At 36.9% G+C, this 18,276-nt stretch overlaps 1 protein-coding gene across 2 annotated transcripts in view; it reads left to right on the forward strand.

Annotated features, from left to right (window-relative positions):
* The window catches only part of MED23 (mediator complex subunit 23), a 36,353-nt gene extending 20,107 nt beyond the window's left edge, over window positions 1-16,246 (forward strand). For both annotated transcript variants that reach the window (XM_027751933.2, XM_027751929.2), the window contains 14 exons: window positions 237-411; window positions 1,713-1,876; window positions 3,002-3,126; window positions 3,604-3,809; window positions 4,736-4,916; window positions 6,418-6,588; window positions 7,718-7,934; window positions 8,761-8,997; window positions 10,376-10,541; window positions 11,514-11,586; window positions 12,769-12,983; window positions 13,517-13,637; window positions 14,340-14,471; window positions 15,135-16,246. In XM_027751933.2, the coding sequence (XP_027607734.1) occupies window positions 237-411; window positions 1,713-1,876; window positions 3,002-3,126; window positions 3,604-3,809; window positions 4,736-4,916; window positions 6,418-6,588; window positions 7,718-7,934; window positions 8,761-8,997; window positions 10,376-10,541; window positions 11,514-11,586; window positions 12,769-12,983; window positions 13,517-13,637; window positions 14,340-14,471; window positions 15,135-15,308 (2,357 nt within the window). In that variant the 3' untranslated portion in view covers window positions 15,309-16,246. The remainder of the gene's footprint in view (window positions 1-236; window positions 412-1,712; window positions 1,877-3,001; window positions 3,127-3,603; window positions 3,810-4,735; window positions 4,917-6,417; window positions 6,589-7,717; window positions 7,935-8,760; window positions 8,998-10,375; window positions 10,542-11,513; window positions 11,587-12,768; window positions 12,984-13,516; window positions 13,638-14,339; window positions 14,472-15,134) is intronic.
* Window positions 16,247-18,276: the final 2,030 nt, after the last annotated feature.

The raw sequence follows: 18,276 nt of genomic DNA on the forward strand, positions 1-18,276 counted from the left end.
TTAATTGCCCTCATTAAAATAATTTGCATGTCTGCTGTATATGTTAATTCAAAAAATTATTAAGCTCTATACATTTACAGCATCTTCAGACAGCACTTGCACACATGCTCTTTGGAGGTAGTACATTTTTCAAATCAAATATCTGACTTGCAGCCTAATAACACCAGTGTACTCTGTAGCTGTATTTCAAAGTGTGATCCATTCTAAAACTTACTTAACAAAATTTTTTTCATAAGGTCAGCTCCTGCCAACAGTGTTCAAATCTCACGCATGGGGAATTTTGCATACTCTGCTAGAAATGTTTAGCTATCGGATGCATCACATCCAGCCTCATTACAGAGTCCAGCTCCTCAGCCATCTTCATTCCTTGGCTGCTGTGCCACAGACTAATCAGAACCAGCTTCATCTGTGGTGAGTGATGTTTGCCATATTTAGCCATAATCCCTTGAGAACTGTGCTTAAACGGGACATGAGTACTTCCATCAAGGTGTGTGTCTTATAGCAGCCTAAACAATGCATAAAACAGTGGCTAATTTAAATACACGAAAGATGGAAAACCTGGTTAGAGAAGCTCTAGAGTGGTTATGGAGATAATTCCAGGGAAAAGCTTTAAGAGTAACTTACTGTTAACAAAGCTGAAGAGTATGAGATTCAGTTTCTATGTAGAATCTGGGGTTCATTGTAGAAAAGTTGTAGAAAATAGTGTCCATTCACTCTCAGAGTACAATAAATCTTGTAGGAGTATGTGAAACAGAGCAACTTCATTATTATCAGTTCATACCCAGAAAATCTTAATTACACAGTGAATTCATAGAGTCATAGAATGGTTTGGCTTGGAAGGGACCTTAAAGATTACGTAGTTCCAATTCTTCTGCCATGGGCGGAAACACCTTCCACTGGACCAGGATTCTCAGTTTCTTAGTCCAAATTCAAATTACCCAGTTGCGTATCCTTTATCAAGCATAAAGAAAACAAATTAAAACAAGTTTCTCCTTAAATTCAAGGTCTTGCTCTCTTTATTCACCTCACTCTTGTTTAGTCATCTTAATCTGAAATACAGATGTTAGTCACTTTTAATAAGCACTGCATGCAACAAAAATGGAATAAACTTATCTATGGCTTTGGTATTTCAAAGACACAATGTTATAAAAGTCTTTTCAATTACTTCAAACTACCTGGTGTGAAAAGTGCTTCCATCTAAAGCACTGGAAGTAAAAGTACTTTTAATCAAAAGCTGTACTTCCTCAACTTCCTCATTTCTTTAATAAGGACAATTTAGTGCTGTCTGCTTCAAGGTGGTAGTTAGCTTTGAAGCTTCCTATGCATTATTCATGCCTTTTTATTCTGGCTTTGCATATATTTATTCATCTGTGTACCCTTCTTTAGATGAAGATGTGCAAAAGGTAACAGTGAGTGGGCTCTAAATTGGGGAGACTTCAGGCTCTTTTTCAGGGGCTCTGCAGCTGGAATTTTCACTAAATCTACTTTTGAGTGCTTTATTTAAAAATAAAGTACTGAAATAGTTTATAACAAATTTATTAAACAGTAGAAACAGCAAACTTTTCGAAACGATTAAGAGCATAATTTTCAAAACAGATCTTTTTGGATTTGTATTATTTGAAGCAGAAAATGGAGGAAAAATAGGTGGTTTTGGAACCTTAGAAGCAGTAGTAGAAACATTATTTGCTAACTGGACTGTTTCCTTCTTTCAGTGTTGAGAGCACTGCTCTAAGACTAATCACAGCTTTGGGCAGCTCGGAAGTCCAACCGCAGTTCACACGGTTCCTCAGCGATCCCAAAACAGTTCTTTCAGGAGAATCAGAAGAACTCAACAGGGCTTTGATCTTAACTCTAGCAAGGGCAACACATGTGACAGGTAATAGCCGTACATCCAAGTAAAAGCTGTGGTCAAGCCATTTCTCTAAAATACTATTCAATAGAATATCATGGAAATGATCTAGTCATAAAACATATTCCATGCACTTCTGGTTTTGAAAGAAGTGTAATCTTAACTTGTAGCTACTTTTATTTAGGCAAGAAGCTGTTATTAAAACCGTAGTGAAATCAGACATTGTTTAAAAGTTTACACAGAGGTACCATATGACTGGGGTTTGGGGTTTTTTTACTGACTTATTTTTAGCTTCATTATTTTAAATTTAAATATTTGTATTGACTACTGATACATGCCATTTAGAAAAAAACCATAGAATATTCACAGCAACTGTACTGCTCATGTGGAAGCCTCTACAGCTTACATTTAAGAAAAAGTAGTGTGTGTTTTGGGTTTCCTTTCTTGGGGAAGGGAGAAGGGGAAGCTTCTGTGGTGTGTTTTAATGTTTTAACAATATGCAATGACATGGATCAGGTTTTTGTTAGCTTTGACGGGTATGTTTTCTCTCCTTTTTTATGATTCTAGTCTAGAAAGTCGCTGAAGAGTTAGAACAACTGATTCACAAAGACTGGTAGAGGTGATTTGAAAGGAAAAGGACTTCTTTGTGGGTTTTTTGTTTGTTTTTTTTTAACCATTTCTGAACCTTTAATGAAATCAACACAAGGGTTGGAGGAATGAGGCTTCTGTTTTATTTCTACTTAATTGGGACAGGTGCTTCTGAGAAGCCTTTTTAAAGCAATATAAAATCTCATCTGACAACTTCATCATCATTATCTTCCTCGGGATTTTAAAAAAAAAATCTAATCAGTTAATCAGCAGAAACTTATCTTGCTGCCATTACAGGAAATTAAATATAAAATGTTAAAATCATGATTGCTTTATTTCTAGCTCAAAACCTAAAAATAATTTTCTTATTGTTAATAGCATGAGAAAGGTAATATCCAGGTGGTTCTGTAGAGTAAATAAGAGTCAAAGAAAAGGGCTGGGAGAAGTTGGACAAAATGGAAACTGAGTTGAACTAGCAAAGCCTTGATGCATATGATGACAAAAGGAATACCAATAAGAAATGTTTTTTCTGTGAAATTCTAATATCATTGATCCATTTTCTAGATTTTTTCACAGGTTCTGATTCAATTCAGGGAACTTGGTGCAAGGACATACTGCAGACTATCATGAGTTTTACTCCACATAACTGGGCATCACATACACTAAGCTGTTTCCCAGCTCCTCTGCAGGTAATAGTTTAAAACTCATGATTTTATAACTGGAAACACAGTGAACTTACCCTCTTAACAACATCCTTTGCCTTTTGTGAGTTGGTGGGATTCTTCCCCTGTCTAGACTGCATTAATCTCAAGTACCTGAAGAATGCAGCATGATTGTGACATTGCTATTTCTTCAGAAAAGCATTAGCTTCCCCTGGAGTATTCTTAGGCTAAGTTTGGTCAACTGATACTTCTGGTGCAAGGCAAATCAGATGTTTTAAAAATTAAAAAAATAAAATAAAAAGTTGGAGAAGCCTTTTTTTCTGGCAGTTTGTCATGTTAGTGATGAAACAGTCACTATTATGTCACAGTGAAATAACAACCCTACCTAATAGGTTGTATTGTAAAAGGAAGTAAGAAGTCGTAAGAAAGTAAGAACTCTTAAAGTTTACCTGTTCAAATGTTGTTCTATAGGCTCTCAGTCACAGCAAAGCCTACTTTTTTCAGGTGTTCTTCAAGCAGAATAATGTACCTCAGGAAAGCCGCTTTAACCTGAAGAAGAATGTGGAAGAAGAATACCGAAAGTGGAAGTCTATGACCAATGAAAATGACATAATCACACACTTTTCTGCTCAAGGTTCATCTCCGCTTTTTCTTTGTCTCCTATGGAAGATGCTGTTAGACACTGATCACATTAATCAAATTGGCTTCAGGTGAGCTTAAAAGACATGCTGTTTCAAATTTATTACAGCAACATTCCCAGTTCTGAGGACACAGGCCTTCTGCAGTAACAGCTTGATTTTTTTAAATTAATTCAGAGCATGCAGAGCATGAAAAAAGAGAGTGGAGCTAGGTACTAGCCAGCATACTATAGTAATTGTGCAGTGTTTAAGATTGGTCTGCAATGCATATTTTTCCTGGTGAGAAACAAGGATATGACGTGTTTGAACTAATCAGTTTACTTGTAATAGCAGTGTTTCACACAATCTTAAATAGTAAACAAAATATAACACATTTATTTATAATTTACGCATGGATAAAGACCAAGTATTTTTTTAAAAACAAATGTTGGATTAAGATGAAAATTCATTATTGAAGTAGTAATCCTATGTTTTTTTTATTTGTTCTTGGTAGTAACAGCATCAGTTCCAGTAGTGAAAAGGATATTTATTTTTTTTTCAATCCTTGTTAGGTCTGTTGAAACAGTGTTTATGATAGCATGTGTTACTCTTCGGTGCATTGAGGAAATAGCGTACTAATGCTATGGCTGTAATAAAGTGCATACCATGGAAAAATGAAGTTTTGTTGCAGAAGATTGTCCTAAGAGGTGTATAACTAAAATTGCATAAGTAAAGCATGGGTTCTGGGCAGAATACTGCAGATGAAATTGGTAAACTTGAAGCATTTCTCCTGATTAGTATTCAGACTTTGGAATTCTGTTGTTTGGGTTTTTTTGCTTTGCTTTGGGGTTTTCTTCAATTAATTTAGTAAAGGGAGGGAGTTTTGTCTTTTTTTTTTTTAATAAGACAACTGTGTTAAAACCCACTAAGGTGTATCAAGTAGACCAGTTAAAAATATATTAATAACTGTAACAACTTGTTGTTGCCTTTTTTTTTTCTTTCTTTGTCTTCCCTGCTAGAGTGTTAGAAAGAATTGGGGCCAGAGCTCTGGTGGCACATGTCAGAACATTTGCAGATTTCTTGGTGTATGAATTCTCTACCTCTGCAGGAGGCCAGCAGCTCAATAAATGCATCGAGATTCTCAATGACATGGTGTGGAAATACAATATTGTAACGCTGGATAGGTTGATACTGTGTTTGGTAAGTATTGCTTCAGAAGATAAGATGACAGTTCTTCATGCAGTCTGCTTTCTGATTCACTTTCATAGGAGCAATCTTTTTAAAAATGCGTTGGTCTTAAATACTAGTTGCTAAACCAATAATCAAGTAAAATAATAGATTACTTCTTTAAGCAGTGTAAAATTCCAAGTCTTGTAGTTCTCTGAGCCTTCAGGAAAAGCATTTCTTGGTTATTTACTGGCAACCATTGAACTAGTATTACTAAGTGCCGTGATTAGTGATTTGGGTCTCTGACCTCAGAGCTGTGCAGTTATTTAGGCTCTGCAGGGGGATCTGGACAGGCTGGATCAATGGGCTGAGGCCAGTTGTCTGAGGTTTCAGCAAGGCAAAGTTCCAGGTCCTGCTCTTGGGTCACAACAACCCCGTGCAGCACTACAGGCAGTTCTGAGCCACTCACTACAAGACAGACACTGAGGTGCTGGAGCAAGTCCAGATAAGAGCAATGGAGGTGGTGAAGGGACTGGAGCACATGTCTTATGAGGAGCAGCTGAGGGAGCTGGGGCTGTCCTGGAAAAAAGGGACCTTATTGCTCTCTACAACCACCTGAAAGGAGATTGTAGCCAGGCAGGGGGCGGTGTCTTTTTGCAAGTCACAAACAATAGGACAAGATGAAACAGCATCAAGTTGTGCTAGGAGAGGTTTAGATTGGATATTAGGAAAAATAAGGGGGTCAAACATTGGGATAGGCTGCCCAGGGATGTGGTTGAGTCACCATCCCTGGAGGTATTTAAAAGGCTTGTAGATGTGGCACTGATGGTTTAGTGGTGGGCTTGGCAGTGCTGGGTTAATGGTTGGACTCAATGATCTTAAAGGTCTTTTCCACCCTAAATGATTCTATGGTCCTGTGATTTCTGAAGAAAGATAGAAGGGATATGGCATGCCATGATTAAGAAACAAATGGAAAATCTTGTAGCCATTAGTATATGCTTTGTTTAGAATTCAGCCTGTTTCATCATAAGGGAGAAATGATGTTCTCTATTTTTTCATGTTATCCTAAAAATAAAGCAGTATTTGCCCAGAGAGAACTAGATTTTCATCCAGTAATAATGCTTTAGGTATAATTTAAAACCTCACCTTAATGTAAAACTGTTTGTTTGAATTCTAGTTTGGTTTTCAAACTCAAGTCCAAACATATCAGAGTGGCCAAAGTTTGAAGCAATCTCAACTTCATTGTCATTAATCGGTTATTTTCAATAAGAGAACTGGCAGATAAAAGAGAGCTACAATTGTTAGAGAAAGTGCTATCACTAGGGAGTTTTAAGACTTTCTGCCTGTGGAATAAAGAATGGGATGAGGATTGAATCTATTGAAAAATAGAGTTGAAAGACCATATGCTCAGTGTGAATGTGTGTGTGGATGTACCTAGTGTGGCTAGGAAATGTGACTGCTGCGATGTTTAGGGCTATAAAGCAGACAGCAGTGTCAACTGTAATTTCATATTGTCTGATCCATTTTGTTTCAGGCTATGCGTAGTCATGAAGGAAATGAAGCTCAAGTCTGTTACTTCATAATTCAATTACTCTTATTGAAGCCTAATGATTTCAGAAACAGAGTGAGTGACTTTGTGAAGGAGAATTCTCCAGAACACTGGCTGCAGAATGACTGGCATACAAAGCACATGAGTTACCACAAGGTATCAAAGTTAATAGCATTCTTTTATTGTAATACTTTCTGTGGATGTGAGATCAGCCATCACTTACAGGTCAGCTTGATCAGTTTTTGGAGTTACCTAGTAAGCTGTAATTTGTTTAGGCTAGTGTAAAAATAATAAATTACTATATGTAATAACTTTAAAATTATAAAACAGTAATATTTGAAGAAAGAAACAGCTTAAGAATTGCTTGGAAGTTCATTCTTGCTTATCTAACTCAAATGATTTTAAAATCTTAGTTTTACTGAAATTCATTTAGAACAGAGCTTTTATGCATCAGGGAGAAGGTATTTCTTTCTAGTGTTTCATGACTATACCAATAGTTAAACCTATGTTTTCTTCTAATTATTAAAGCTTCTTCAGTCTTTTGTGTGGCAAGAACATGATAGCCTGATATGTTAGGGAAGAAAATTGCTGAGATTTTAATGCCGCTGTAACTGTACTGGCTTCTGCTGGCTAGAAAAGGATGTACCAATGGACTGTTCTGTCAAAAACGAAATGAATGCTGAGATGGAACAGATACAAGCAAACTCTCATGTAACTTAACACATGCCATCTAGTTCTGCTCCAGAAGCTATTTGGTCTATATTAGCCCTCTGCCTTAGCCATACAGTGTTTTAACAGGTAAAACGTCATAAGCTCAGTAGTACCCATCTGTTATTTGTGTACACTCCAGTTCATTCCCAGGGAAATTATTCTATGCATATTATTTCTGGTGTTCTAATTCAGTATATGATGCAGAAAATTTCAGTAGTGCTGATTTCCCCCAGGTTTCCTCTTGAAGTACTTAACAAAGGACAGTTAAGTGCTGGCTGCTTCCAGTTTTGTCTTGATATGCTTAGTGTTCTTTTATGCTCATTCTGAGTGGTGGTGAAATTTTGTTTTGTGTTTTGTTTTTTTTTTTAAGTTGTTATCTACTAGTCTAATAACTGATTTCAGTCAGAGTTGAATTTTCTTCAGTAAGCTTTACAGTGAAATCATCTCATTGAATTCAAATGTGATAAGAAGAGGATTATGAAGTGTCTTTTTTAAAGCAATATAGATGCTGAATGTTTAATCCATTGCTTCTAGGGAAAGAGATTTAGATTTTGTTGGATTTCTTTCCCTCCAGAAATATCCTGAAAAACTTTATTTCGAGGGCTTGGCAGAGCAAGTCAATCCACCAGTTCAGATCCAGCCGCAGTACTTACCAATTTATTTTGGAAATGTATGCCTGCGCTTTCTGCCAGTGTTTGATATTGTAATTCATAGATTTCTGGAATTGCTTCCAGTGTCTAAATCACTAGAAACTTTATTGGATCATCTGGGAGGTTTATACAAGTTTCATGGTAAGTTATCCATGAATACACACAGATATATTCTTGTTGCAGTCATTCTATTCTCCTTCATCTCCTTCACTCATAATTTTCATGTACTAGCACAGCAGTGTTTTATTCCTTTCGTATTCTGTAAACCCTGTGTACATTTACACAGAGAGGTATATTCCCTGTTTAGTGAATTTCAGCTTACTAACAGTGAACTTGCTTTAAATCAGGTATCTCTTGCTAATTCATGCTTCCTTCACACCTTTCCCTTTCATTCCCTTCTAGCAGTAAGTACTTGGACTGATGTCCTAACAAACTTTCTGTTACCAAGACTGAAACAATTGAAAAGCAGTTCCTCTCTTTATCCTTACTTAAGATTCAAATAACTTTACCTGATTTTTTTAATGCTTTAATAACTACACTGTTATAATAAGGTCTTTTTTTATAGATATTGTTGCTATGTTATGCTCAGACAATTTACAATGTTCTTTCTTTACTGTGACTTCATGCCTGAATCCTTCCTATTTTATATGAAGAGATGATTTAGTTGGTTTGTTTACAAATATATTAATATTATCATTAAGATGTGAACAGTTAGTAATACTGATCTTCTTTGTTCCATTTCTTTTGTTCTGCAAACACATTAAAGTATGTACAAGACAAAGGAAGATCGGTTTTTTAGAGTATATTGAAATAAAGAATGTGAATCAATTCCATATGTGCTGCTCTTAAATACATACAACTTAGTCTTGTATAGCTCTTGGTTTTAGTTTTATATTTGCCACCATAAACATAGAGTGATGCTAGAAATTATTTCTGGTTTTTGCTGTTTCCATTTTCTTCTTGGCAGACCGACCAGTGACTTACCTGTACAACACTCTTCACTATTATGAGGGGCATCTTAGAGAGCGCACAAACCTCAAGAGAAAACTTGTTCATGCCATAATTGGCTCTCTCAAAGATAATCGCCCTCTGGGCTGGTGCCTAAGTGATACCTACCTCAAATGTGCTATGAATCCCCGAGAAGAAAATCCATGGGTTCCTGATGACACTTACTATTGCAAGCTCATTGGAAGACTGGTAGACAATATCCTTCTGAAAGTTTGCATTAAGTCAGCTATGACAATTTTTTGTAGCTTCATTTCATCAAAATATGAAGTTCAATTCCTGTCTGTTCAGATGTGAAATAAAGCTTGGAGTCATTATTTAGCTGCATATATCAGTCTAAATTCATATTAGATTACTTCCATGTACCTTATTATTCTACACAAGGACTGTGTTGCCCTAGTAAACATCTTGAAAGATATGGGGAAAACAAAGTACAGTACAACTATATAAATATTTCACTGTTTAAAGCATCACATGGAAATACAATTACTGATGTTTATGCATTCTGAATTGACTTCTAATTGCCACAAAAAAATAAGCTTGGTGCAAAGCATAAGTATTTAAAAAAATTGCCTAAAATGAGCTTGCTGTTTTCCAATGCCGTTATCAGTATTACTAAGAATGAAATATTGGAAGCAGTGACACATTTAAGATAGTATATAACTAGCTGTGTCTAGTTGAAGCTTGATATATGTGCTGTTAAAGACTGCTGAGAATCTGTTTTTTAAGAAGGAAAAGATAGAAGTTATTTAACACAAACCTATGTTTTCTTAATTACTGCCTGTTATTAATTTTTGCCATTATGACTAGAGCTGATGTTAAGTTCTATGGGAATAGTTGGCAAACTAGAGGACAGCACTACTGGCATCTCCCTGGACTTTGGCTTCTTTCTGGAGCAGCTTTACAAGAGTTGACCAGTTTTGGGGATTTTATGTGTTCCTTCACTTTCCTGAACTTCCCTTTCTTTGATATGTAACTTGAAAGAAGTTTATTTGGTCTCTCCAAAGAAATCTAAAATGACATAAACCTCTGCTTTTATGCAAATGTTAACCGTGTTTAGAGACTCTTCTGTATGTAGTTCAACTAAGTCTTGTTTGGGAAAGTGGAATATTTTCAGAGATAAGCAGGTGGTCCTTTTACATAAAGTACATAAAGAAGTCTGATAGAGGATCTTACAGAGAGGCAAATTAATGGTTTCTGATTATGCAGAATAGAAAATCCCTGATATTTTCATTTTCTCATCTTGGAAGCAGAGAGTGAATGAGGTGGTTGGTGTTGTTTTTTCCAACCCCTTAATTGGGGAACTTTATCCTTTGCATGGCCTTGTGTGTGTAATATATTTATAGCTATGTATTCATGCAGTCCTTCAGTGGTTGAGTATCAGTATCTCATATTGATACTTTTGTTCTATATCTCTTATTTTTTATGAAGTGCGGTTGTTCTACTTATTTCAGTATCCTTCAGTTCAGTTTAGTATGTGGTATATGCATTGGTTTTGTTTTTTGGTTTTTTTTTAATCAGTGTGCTGCTTATACTAGTCTGTGTTGGGTAGGTTTTTTTTCCTTAATCATTGTCACCTATGGCAGGCAAATCACCTGGTCCATTTCCAAATTGTGACTGGAGATTCAATGAGTTTCCTAACCCAGCTGCCCATGCTCTGCACGTTACCTGTGTTGAGCTTATGGCTCTGGCTGTTCCAGGGAAGGAGGTGGGCAATGCTCTACTGAATGTTGTGCTGAAGAGGTATGTTGGCTCTCTGAAATAGTTTCCTGCAATATATCATACATAATTAGAGATTGCCAAGGTAGTCCATGATACTAATTTTTTTTTTTAAATTGTTAATTAAGTGTACATAGGTTAAGTTTTATATGTATAAAGCATTTTTGGATGACAAACAAGGCTACAGGGGTCAAGCAGAAAAATCACGTGTTAGATTGCTGTAGTGGATTGTGTGTGCTTCAGGAACAGTTGACTTGGCATGATGCCCATAAAAGTTAGAGGGAAGACCTCACCCAGATGAAGGTCTTATCCTTGGGGTTCAGAAGCGGAGACTGGAAAAAGTGTGTTGTTCTTTCAGCTATGCTGAAAGGAGGACATTTCATCAGTTAACGTCACAGTATCTTTGAATGCAAAGAAAGGGGCAAGAAGCATTGGCAGAACTTTGAATCCTCCAGATGCTAATGTAAATCAGAGGTATTTTGAAACAGTGGTGTGCCAAGGCTAGCCTTTTGCCATGATGCGTTAAATTTGACCCATAGCTCTGTTTCTTGCTCAGCCACTGTGAAAAATACTGTAGTGAAAGAAAGGACCTAGTATTCTTGTAGTCATTCAGTTGACACCTTTGAGCAATGACAGACTGAAATGATTCGAATTTGGCCTCATTCAGCTTAGTAATATTTTATTGTTAGCTCTGTTTTGGACACGTGGAGGGAAGGAGTCAATAAAGGAACAAACAAACCTTAAGCACTAAAGCTTAAGGAAGAAAGATTGTAGGCCTTGAAGGAAACCTGCTACTAATGCAAAACGTGCCCAAACAAAGTTTTGCACACAACATCACAGTAGCATTTATATCATCTTCTGGCTTTTCTAAATACCTGTTTATGTTTTTATAGGTCTCTCAGCTAGAGAAATACTCTTTGCCTTTAGATGCACGAGAAACACAAATTGCAATTGTGTATTTTCAGAGCTTTCATTTTCTTTTTTCTTTATCTCTAGTCAGCCCCTGGTACCAAGAGAGAACATCACAGCTTGGATGAATGCAATTGGACTAATTATCACAGCCTTACCAGTGAGTCAATATGTTGTATTTTAAACTAAAAAATATCTTCTTCCATGAAAGGTTTATCATCTTCCTAGAATATGCTGTAAAAACGTATAACTAACATCTGTAGATTCCACAAAGAGCTAGTCAGAAGGCTGTGTGCGTGTTTGAGAAACATCTACTCCTCCAGCATGGAAAAATTGACCATTTTTTTGTTTTTTCTGTTAATTTTTGGGGCTAGAATGAAAAGAAGTAAATCACTTCTATTTAAATATATAGCTAAATGCGGTGTGTGTAGTATTGAGAACTGGAGCAATGTAATAAGAAAATCTATAAGGGTTCTGATGCCAAGCTATTTTTTTATTAATACCTGCATTTTCACATCCTGTAGTTCTTAAACCATGTAAATGAGATGTGCCTAAGATTGCAAAAGGAAACGTGTGCAGTACTATAGTTCGTGTATCATTAGGAACTTTGATCTTCTGAATATCATGACTCTTGATACCTGACCAAGACTACACGATCTTGTGTACCTCTTGCTTATATGTGCCACAACTATCCTTTCCTTGTGACTTCTCTTCTGCAATAAAATGGCTCCTCTTCTTGGAAAGAAGCCAACATGGATTTAATCCTTATTATTTTTTTTTATTCTTCCTGTTCCCTCTCCTTGCATCTTCATCTATAGTCTTTGCCTTTTGTTATTCCTGTTTTCATATTGTTTTTTTGGTCTGTTTGTGCCTGCACTCAGAAGACTAGAAAATTCTCAGTCCCCTTCCATTAAGGTTTTTTGCCTCTGCTTTGCTTCTTTTGGAGACCTTTATAATAGCTGATTAAACAATTAAATTCATTAGATGTGTCTTGATTGTGCCACACTCTTGAATGTGCCATACCTGCTAACACAGATGCTTTCTGTACTGTGCTGCTTCAGTTTTCATCTTTGTCAGATGTGGTTATAAACTACCATGTTGTTTATAACATTTATATATATACACATTTTAGAAATGCAATAATAGTAGAAAGAGCTGAGGAAACATTATCTTAGATAGTGTTCTTAGTGTTCTTTTTAGAAGCAATTCTGACTTTTTTGTTTGGGTTGTTTGGTTTTTTGGTTTGTTTTGTTTTTTTTTTTTTTTTTGTACATGTGGTTTTTTTGTTTGTTTGGGATTTTTTTTGATTGTTTTATTTTGTTTTGTGTTTTTTTTCCCCCAGGAGCCATACTGGATTGTTCTCCATGATTGCATTGTGAATGTTATCAACAGTCCCAGCTTGACATCAGAGACAGAGTGGGTTGGTTACCCATTCCAGCTGTTTGACTTCACGGCATGTCACCAGTCTTATTCTGAGATGAGCTGTAGCTACACTTTGGCCTTGGCACATGCTGTCTGGCATCATTCTAGCATTGGACAGCTCTCTCTCATTCCTAAGTAGGTGTAATGGTATTTGATCAATGATTTGTCTTTTGAATTCCGTACATATTGTAGATGACAAAACTCTACCTGAGAGCACTTACACCAGCAGATAAATATGTACAGGAGAGCTCTGAAATTCTCCAGATGGGTCACAAGTTTTTTCCAGCTCCCTCTTCCACTGACATAACTCCTGTTGTCTGTGGGCTTCAAGGCTATCATATAAAGTGTGACTGTTTTTAATGAGCCTTTTTTATCCTCATTAGCTTTTATGCTTTTATTAATTTGAATTTTTCTGAAAGTATTAACTGTAGCATATTCCCAAAGCATCAACTGTAACAGTAAATGTTATTCTTAATTCTAGAGCATCCCTGAAATAACTAATGTTTGAAATAACTAATATTTGTGGAGTTACACTGTTTTTTCTAAAATAAAGGCCTATATCTGTGAAAGAGAATGTGATGTTTTGGCTAGAATTTAGGGCAGGGGAAGGAAGAAAAAAAACCAAAATAAGCAAAAGCTGAAGTAGTAAATGTCTTGACATACTGCAGGTTCCTCACAGAATCACTGATACCCATAGTGAAAACAGAGTTCCAGTTGCTCTACGTTTACCACCTTGTTGGTCCTTTTCTGCAACGGTTCCAGCAGGAGAGGACACGATGCATGATAGAGGTAAAGAGTAGCTTGTGGTCTGCTTTATATGGTACATATTATTTTAGCTTTGCAATTATATTACAAAGCAGAATATGGTCAAAATCTTTAATAAATATTTGCAATTAAATTCTCTATGAATTAAACAGTAATTGCAAGAATCTGAATTGCTGAGTTGGTATTCAGCCTACCCAGTTAACTGAAATCTTATTGGATAAAACACCTAGAACTTTTTTTTTTAAACAAGGAAAGAAATACAGCCCAAAAAATATCAAGCAATACGTGCTTTCTTTGGCTCTCAAACTGCATGCAAAATATGCATCAGACTTACTGCCTGTTTTAAAACCCCTGTGCATTGTAAGGAAGTGGGCAAGAGCTGAATTGTGAGGATGGAGGTACATAAGCTGTTTCTTACATTCAAGTCAGTGTGAATAAGGGTAGGGGAGGAGAAAAGAGATAGAGCTGGCCAGTAGGCAGATGACCTGAAAAGTGTCATATTGCAAACACTCTTCTAGAAAGAAAAGCTTAACTTGGGAATCATTTAGTTAAGCATAATGGGATGGCTTAGATCTGCCCATTTGTCCTTGTAAGAAAATGAATTGATAGGAATCGTAGATACCTGAAAAGCAGTACATATTTATTATACTGTTTAACTGTATTTCTACTCTGAAGCATTTTAAAAATTACTTTCATTTGGGCTGTTCTTTGTGTCCGTGGAAACAGATTGGAGTGGCGTTTTATGAAATGCTCCTGAATGCAGATCGGTACAGCTCCCACCTGAACTACATGGATCCTATATGTGATTTTTTGTATCATATGAAGTATATGTTTACAGGTGATAGTGTGAAAGACCAAGTAAGTAAACAGTAGATATTGATACATTATTAATCTTTCTTCCCATATAGTAACTTAACCTTTTTATAAATTGTTTTCATAGGTAGCAGTACAACAAATTGCTTAACAGTTGACTAGATCTCTATAGACAAATTAGGAAGTTGGTGCACTTCTACTAACTTAAAAACTTCAAATGCAGTAGACTAGGTATCTCAGATTCCAAGATTAATTTATGTAGTCCAAAATTTAAAATACAGCCTTAGGGTGCTTTAAATACTATTATTAAAACAGTCGCTAGAAATAAAGCTATTGGATGTTTCATAACATTTCCTCATTTCATTCTATATCTTCTAAGTTTTTACGTAATTTCTGATTAATTACTGTATCTTCACATGTTACAAAAGCAGGACTGCATCCACATCCACATTCAGGGAAAAATCAATTGTGTTACTTGTTTTACAGAGCTTTGGTGTCTAACTGTTACAGCAGGGAGGGGTTTTTTAAGGTTAGTTGTCAGAAGAGGTCCAAAAGTTAGCATGATTAATAAAATATTAATGTAAATAACTCTATTTACTATATATTTTTCCATTTTTTGTTGTGCTGATGTGATGTTTGTGTACAGTAGTGACACATAAAAATACTCCTGTTTTTTACCGAATGCTTTTTTTTTTTTTTTTATAACAGGTTGAGAAAATAATTTGTAATTTAAGACCTGCTTTGAAACTTCGGTTACGCTTCATAACACACATCAGCAAAATGGAATCAGCTGCTGTTGCACAACCACCTCTCAGTAATGGGTCACCAGCACAACAGCCCAGCCAAGTGCCTGTCAATGTTGCTTTGCCAGTAACCCAGTGAAATGAAGTGTTTGGCTGACCTTGATGTGAAGGCTTCCTTCTGTTACTGACCAAGGTGAAACCTCATCTGATCTGGAATCTTATGTGCTTTATAAAAGGAAGGAGAACCATGTGCAGATTTCTGCTTTGATTTCTTTTGCATCATGAAGCTGCCTATCACTGTGCGTGTCAGTCTTCTTAGCTATTTATGCTAGACACTATATGAGGTCTGTGTTGCCTTTCTCTGAAATCATTGAGTAACACTTCTCTGCAAACAAATACATGGACTTCTGAAGAGTTTACCATATTCTGCTCCCTATCTGAGATTGAGTCATGTGGATTTTTCCTTTTTTCTACCTGTAATAAGAAAGGACACTCAGTGTGTGTAGCCTGGTAAAAAATGGCCTTTTAAAATTTGAGTTCTGCCTTATTTTCTATTTTTTAGTCTAGCAGAAGAATTTAAATTCTTTTTGTCTTTTGGGCAGACAACTTAAGCCCTTATACATAAACACTCCTAGACAGAGATTGCCTCAATTTTATTGAGTTAATTATGACATCTTTACAAAGACTAGGAATGAACCTTTGAAAATATTTGTAAATTTTGTACATATAGATTACATTAAGCACACAAGCAATGGATTTGATCTAGTGTCAGTTACTAGACTGTTAGGTTACAGCCCAGAGGCTGTCTCTAATGAATCTATTGGAAGTCTGCATATTCAATTCCAGCTGCACTGGTTCATATTCGATGTTTCCTATTGGAGGAGGGTGTAGTTTTTATTAAGTCAATCAGATGAATTTTATTGATCTTACCGTATTTTGGATTTGTATAATATTCTACTGTAAGGTTTATGTGTACTGGGCTCAGCAGGTTTTGATAACAGAATTGAAAGGCTCAATGTTTTGTAAATACTCATCTTTTTGGACAAATTTTTAATTAAAAAAAACTTTAAAATTCCATTTTAGTATTTTTAAGCGTATTTATTTTCCATACCTGTTACCTTAAAAATAAGTATTGACCATAGCAAATATACTTCCGTGTTCCAGGTTCTCTGTCAGCTGTACATTAATGACAGCTTTAACCTGTTACAAATAGAGTCCAGATTGGTAAGCTCAGGTCTGATTTATATCTCTCTGTAAAAATTTAAGTTACAAAAAGGAGCTGTTGATTTAATGGGTGGAAGGGTTTTTTTCTGCTGTCATTTGTATTGTAATTGGATCCTAAATTCTGCCAAGTGTATTTGAGTAGCAGAACTGTGAGTGCTCTTTAATGAATTTGTAGTCTGACAGGAAGACACATTTGCCTATGTTTGCTGTATCCTGGCAGCTGGTCACACCTGGGCTCAGTGCTGAGGCCAGTCCTGCGTAGTATCTATCACTAATCTGGACAAGCGGATCGAGGGCACCCTTAGTCAGTTTGCTGACAACACCAAGTTTGGTTGGAGTGTTGATCTTCTGGAGGGCAGGAAGGCTTTGCAGAAGGATCTGGACACGCTGGATTGATGGTCTGAAGCCAGTGGTGTGAGTTCAATAAGGCCGAGTGTGGGGTCCTGCACTTGGATCACAGCAACCTCATGCAAGTGCTGCAGGCTTGGGGAGGAGTGGCTGGAAAAATGCTCTACAGAAAAGGGCCTGGGGGTGCTGGTCAACAGCCAACTGAACATGAGCCATCAGTGTGCCCAGGTGGCTGAGAAGGCCAATGGCATCCTGGCTTGTATCAAAAATGAAGTGGCCAGCAGTACTCGGTAGGATATTAGGATACAAGTGTGCCAGTAGTACTCAGCACTGGTGAGGCTGCACCTTGAATTCTGTGTTCAGTTCTGGGCCCCTCACTACAAGGAAGACATTGACATGCTGGAACGTGTCCAGAGAAGGGCAGTGGAGCTGGTGGAGGGTCTGGAGCACAAGTCCTATGAGGAGAGGCTGAGAGAGCTGGAGTTGTTTAACCTGGAGAAAAGGAGGCTCAGGGTAGACCTTATTGCTCTCTACACCACCTGAAAAGAGGTTGTACCCAGGTGGGGGTCAGTCTCTTCTCCCAAGTAACAAGTGAAAGGACAAGAGGAAATAGCCTCAAGTTGTGCCAGAGGAGGTTTAGATTTGATACTAGGAAAAATTCCTTCACTGAAGGGTTGTTCATGCATTGAAATACACTGCCTAGGGAAGCCGTTGAATCACCTCTAGAAGTGTTCAACAAGCATGTGGATGTGGCACTTGGAGATACGGTTTAGTGGTGAACACAGAAGTGCTTGGTCAAAGGTTGGACTCGATGATCTTGAAGGTCTTTTCACCCCTGAATGCTTCTATGATTATGTGTTTGGTTTTGAACATCCTATATTCCATTTTGGAGCCAAGTCACTCTAATGCCATTAGACTTGATTTTGATAACAAGATGAACATAGCTGATCTCCAAAAATCTAGTGAACTGTTCTGTACAGGCCTTCCCATAGGCTTTCTGGGCAGACCTGAGATGCAATATTATGGTTGTGGGTCTGCAAATTTCTGTCAACAGTGAGACTTCCTTTCTTCCTAAACAGTTTTTGGAGCACATTAATAGAAAAGCGTGTAGAAACACGCTGTTTCATGGCTGTTCTGCATGTGTGTTCTAACTGAGCATCTTTCTGAATTGTCTTATTTGATATTGAAATAATTTTGGTGCTTTATGTGGGACCCAGAGTATCCCTTTTAATATTCAAACTAGCACCTGTTTTCAGTCACTGGGATTTCGGGCGGTATTGGGGAAGTTGAATAGCTGTCTTCAGAAACCAATTATGAGAGCTGTTGGAATTCTTTAAAGCTCCCTCATTCCGCTTTGTGTCCTTGCCAAATGTACAGTAATGTTAAGAACCTGACTCTGGTGCACCAGTCTGGCACTATGTGGATGGGATTTGCCTCAGGTGAACTGGCACTGGCAAATCATCAAAAAAGCTGTGTTTCATCAATACTGGACTACATTTGAACTTTGACTTATAGCTTAAAGGATGTACATCCCA

The sequence above is a fragment of the Pipra filicauda genome, unplaced genomic scaffold, assembly GCF_003945595.2.
Source record: "Pipra filicauda isolate LSUMZ 115617 unplaced genomic scaffold, ASM394559v2 scaffold23_size5868930_pilon, whole genome shotgun sequence".
Lineage (NCBI taxonomy): Eukaryota > Metazoa > Chordata > Aves > Passeriformes > Pipridae > Pipra > Pipra filicauda.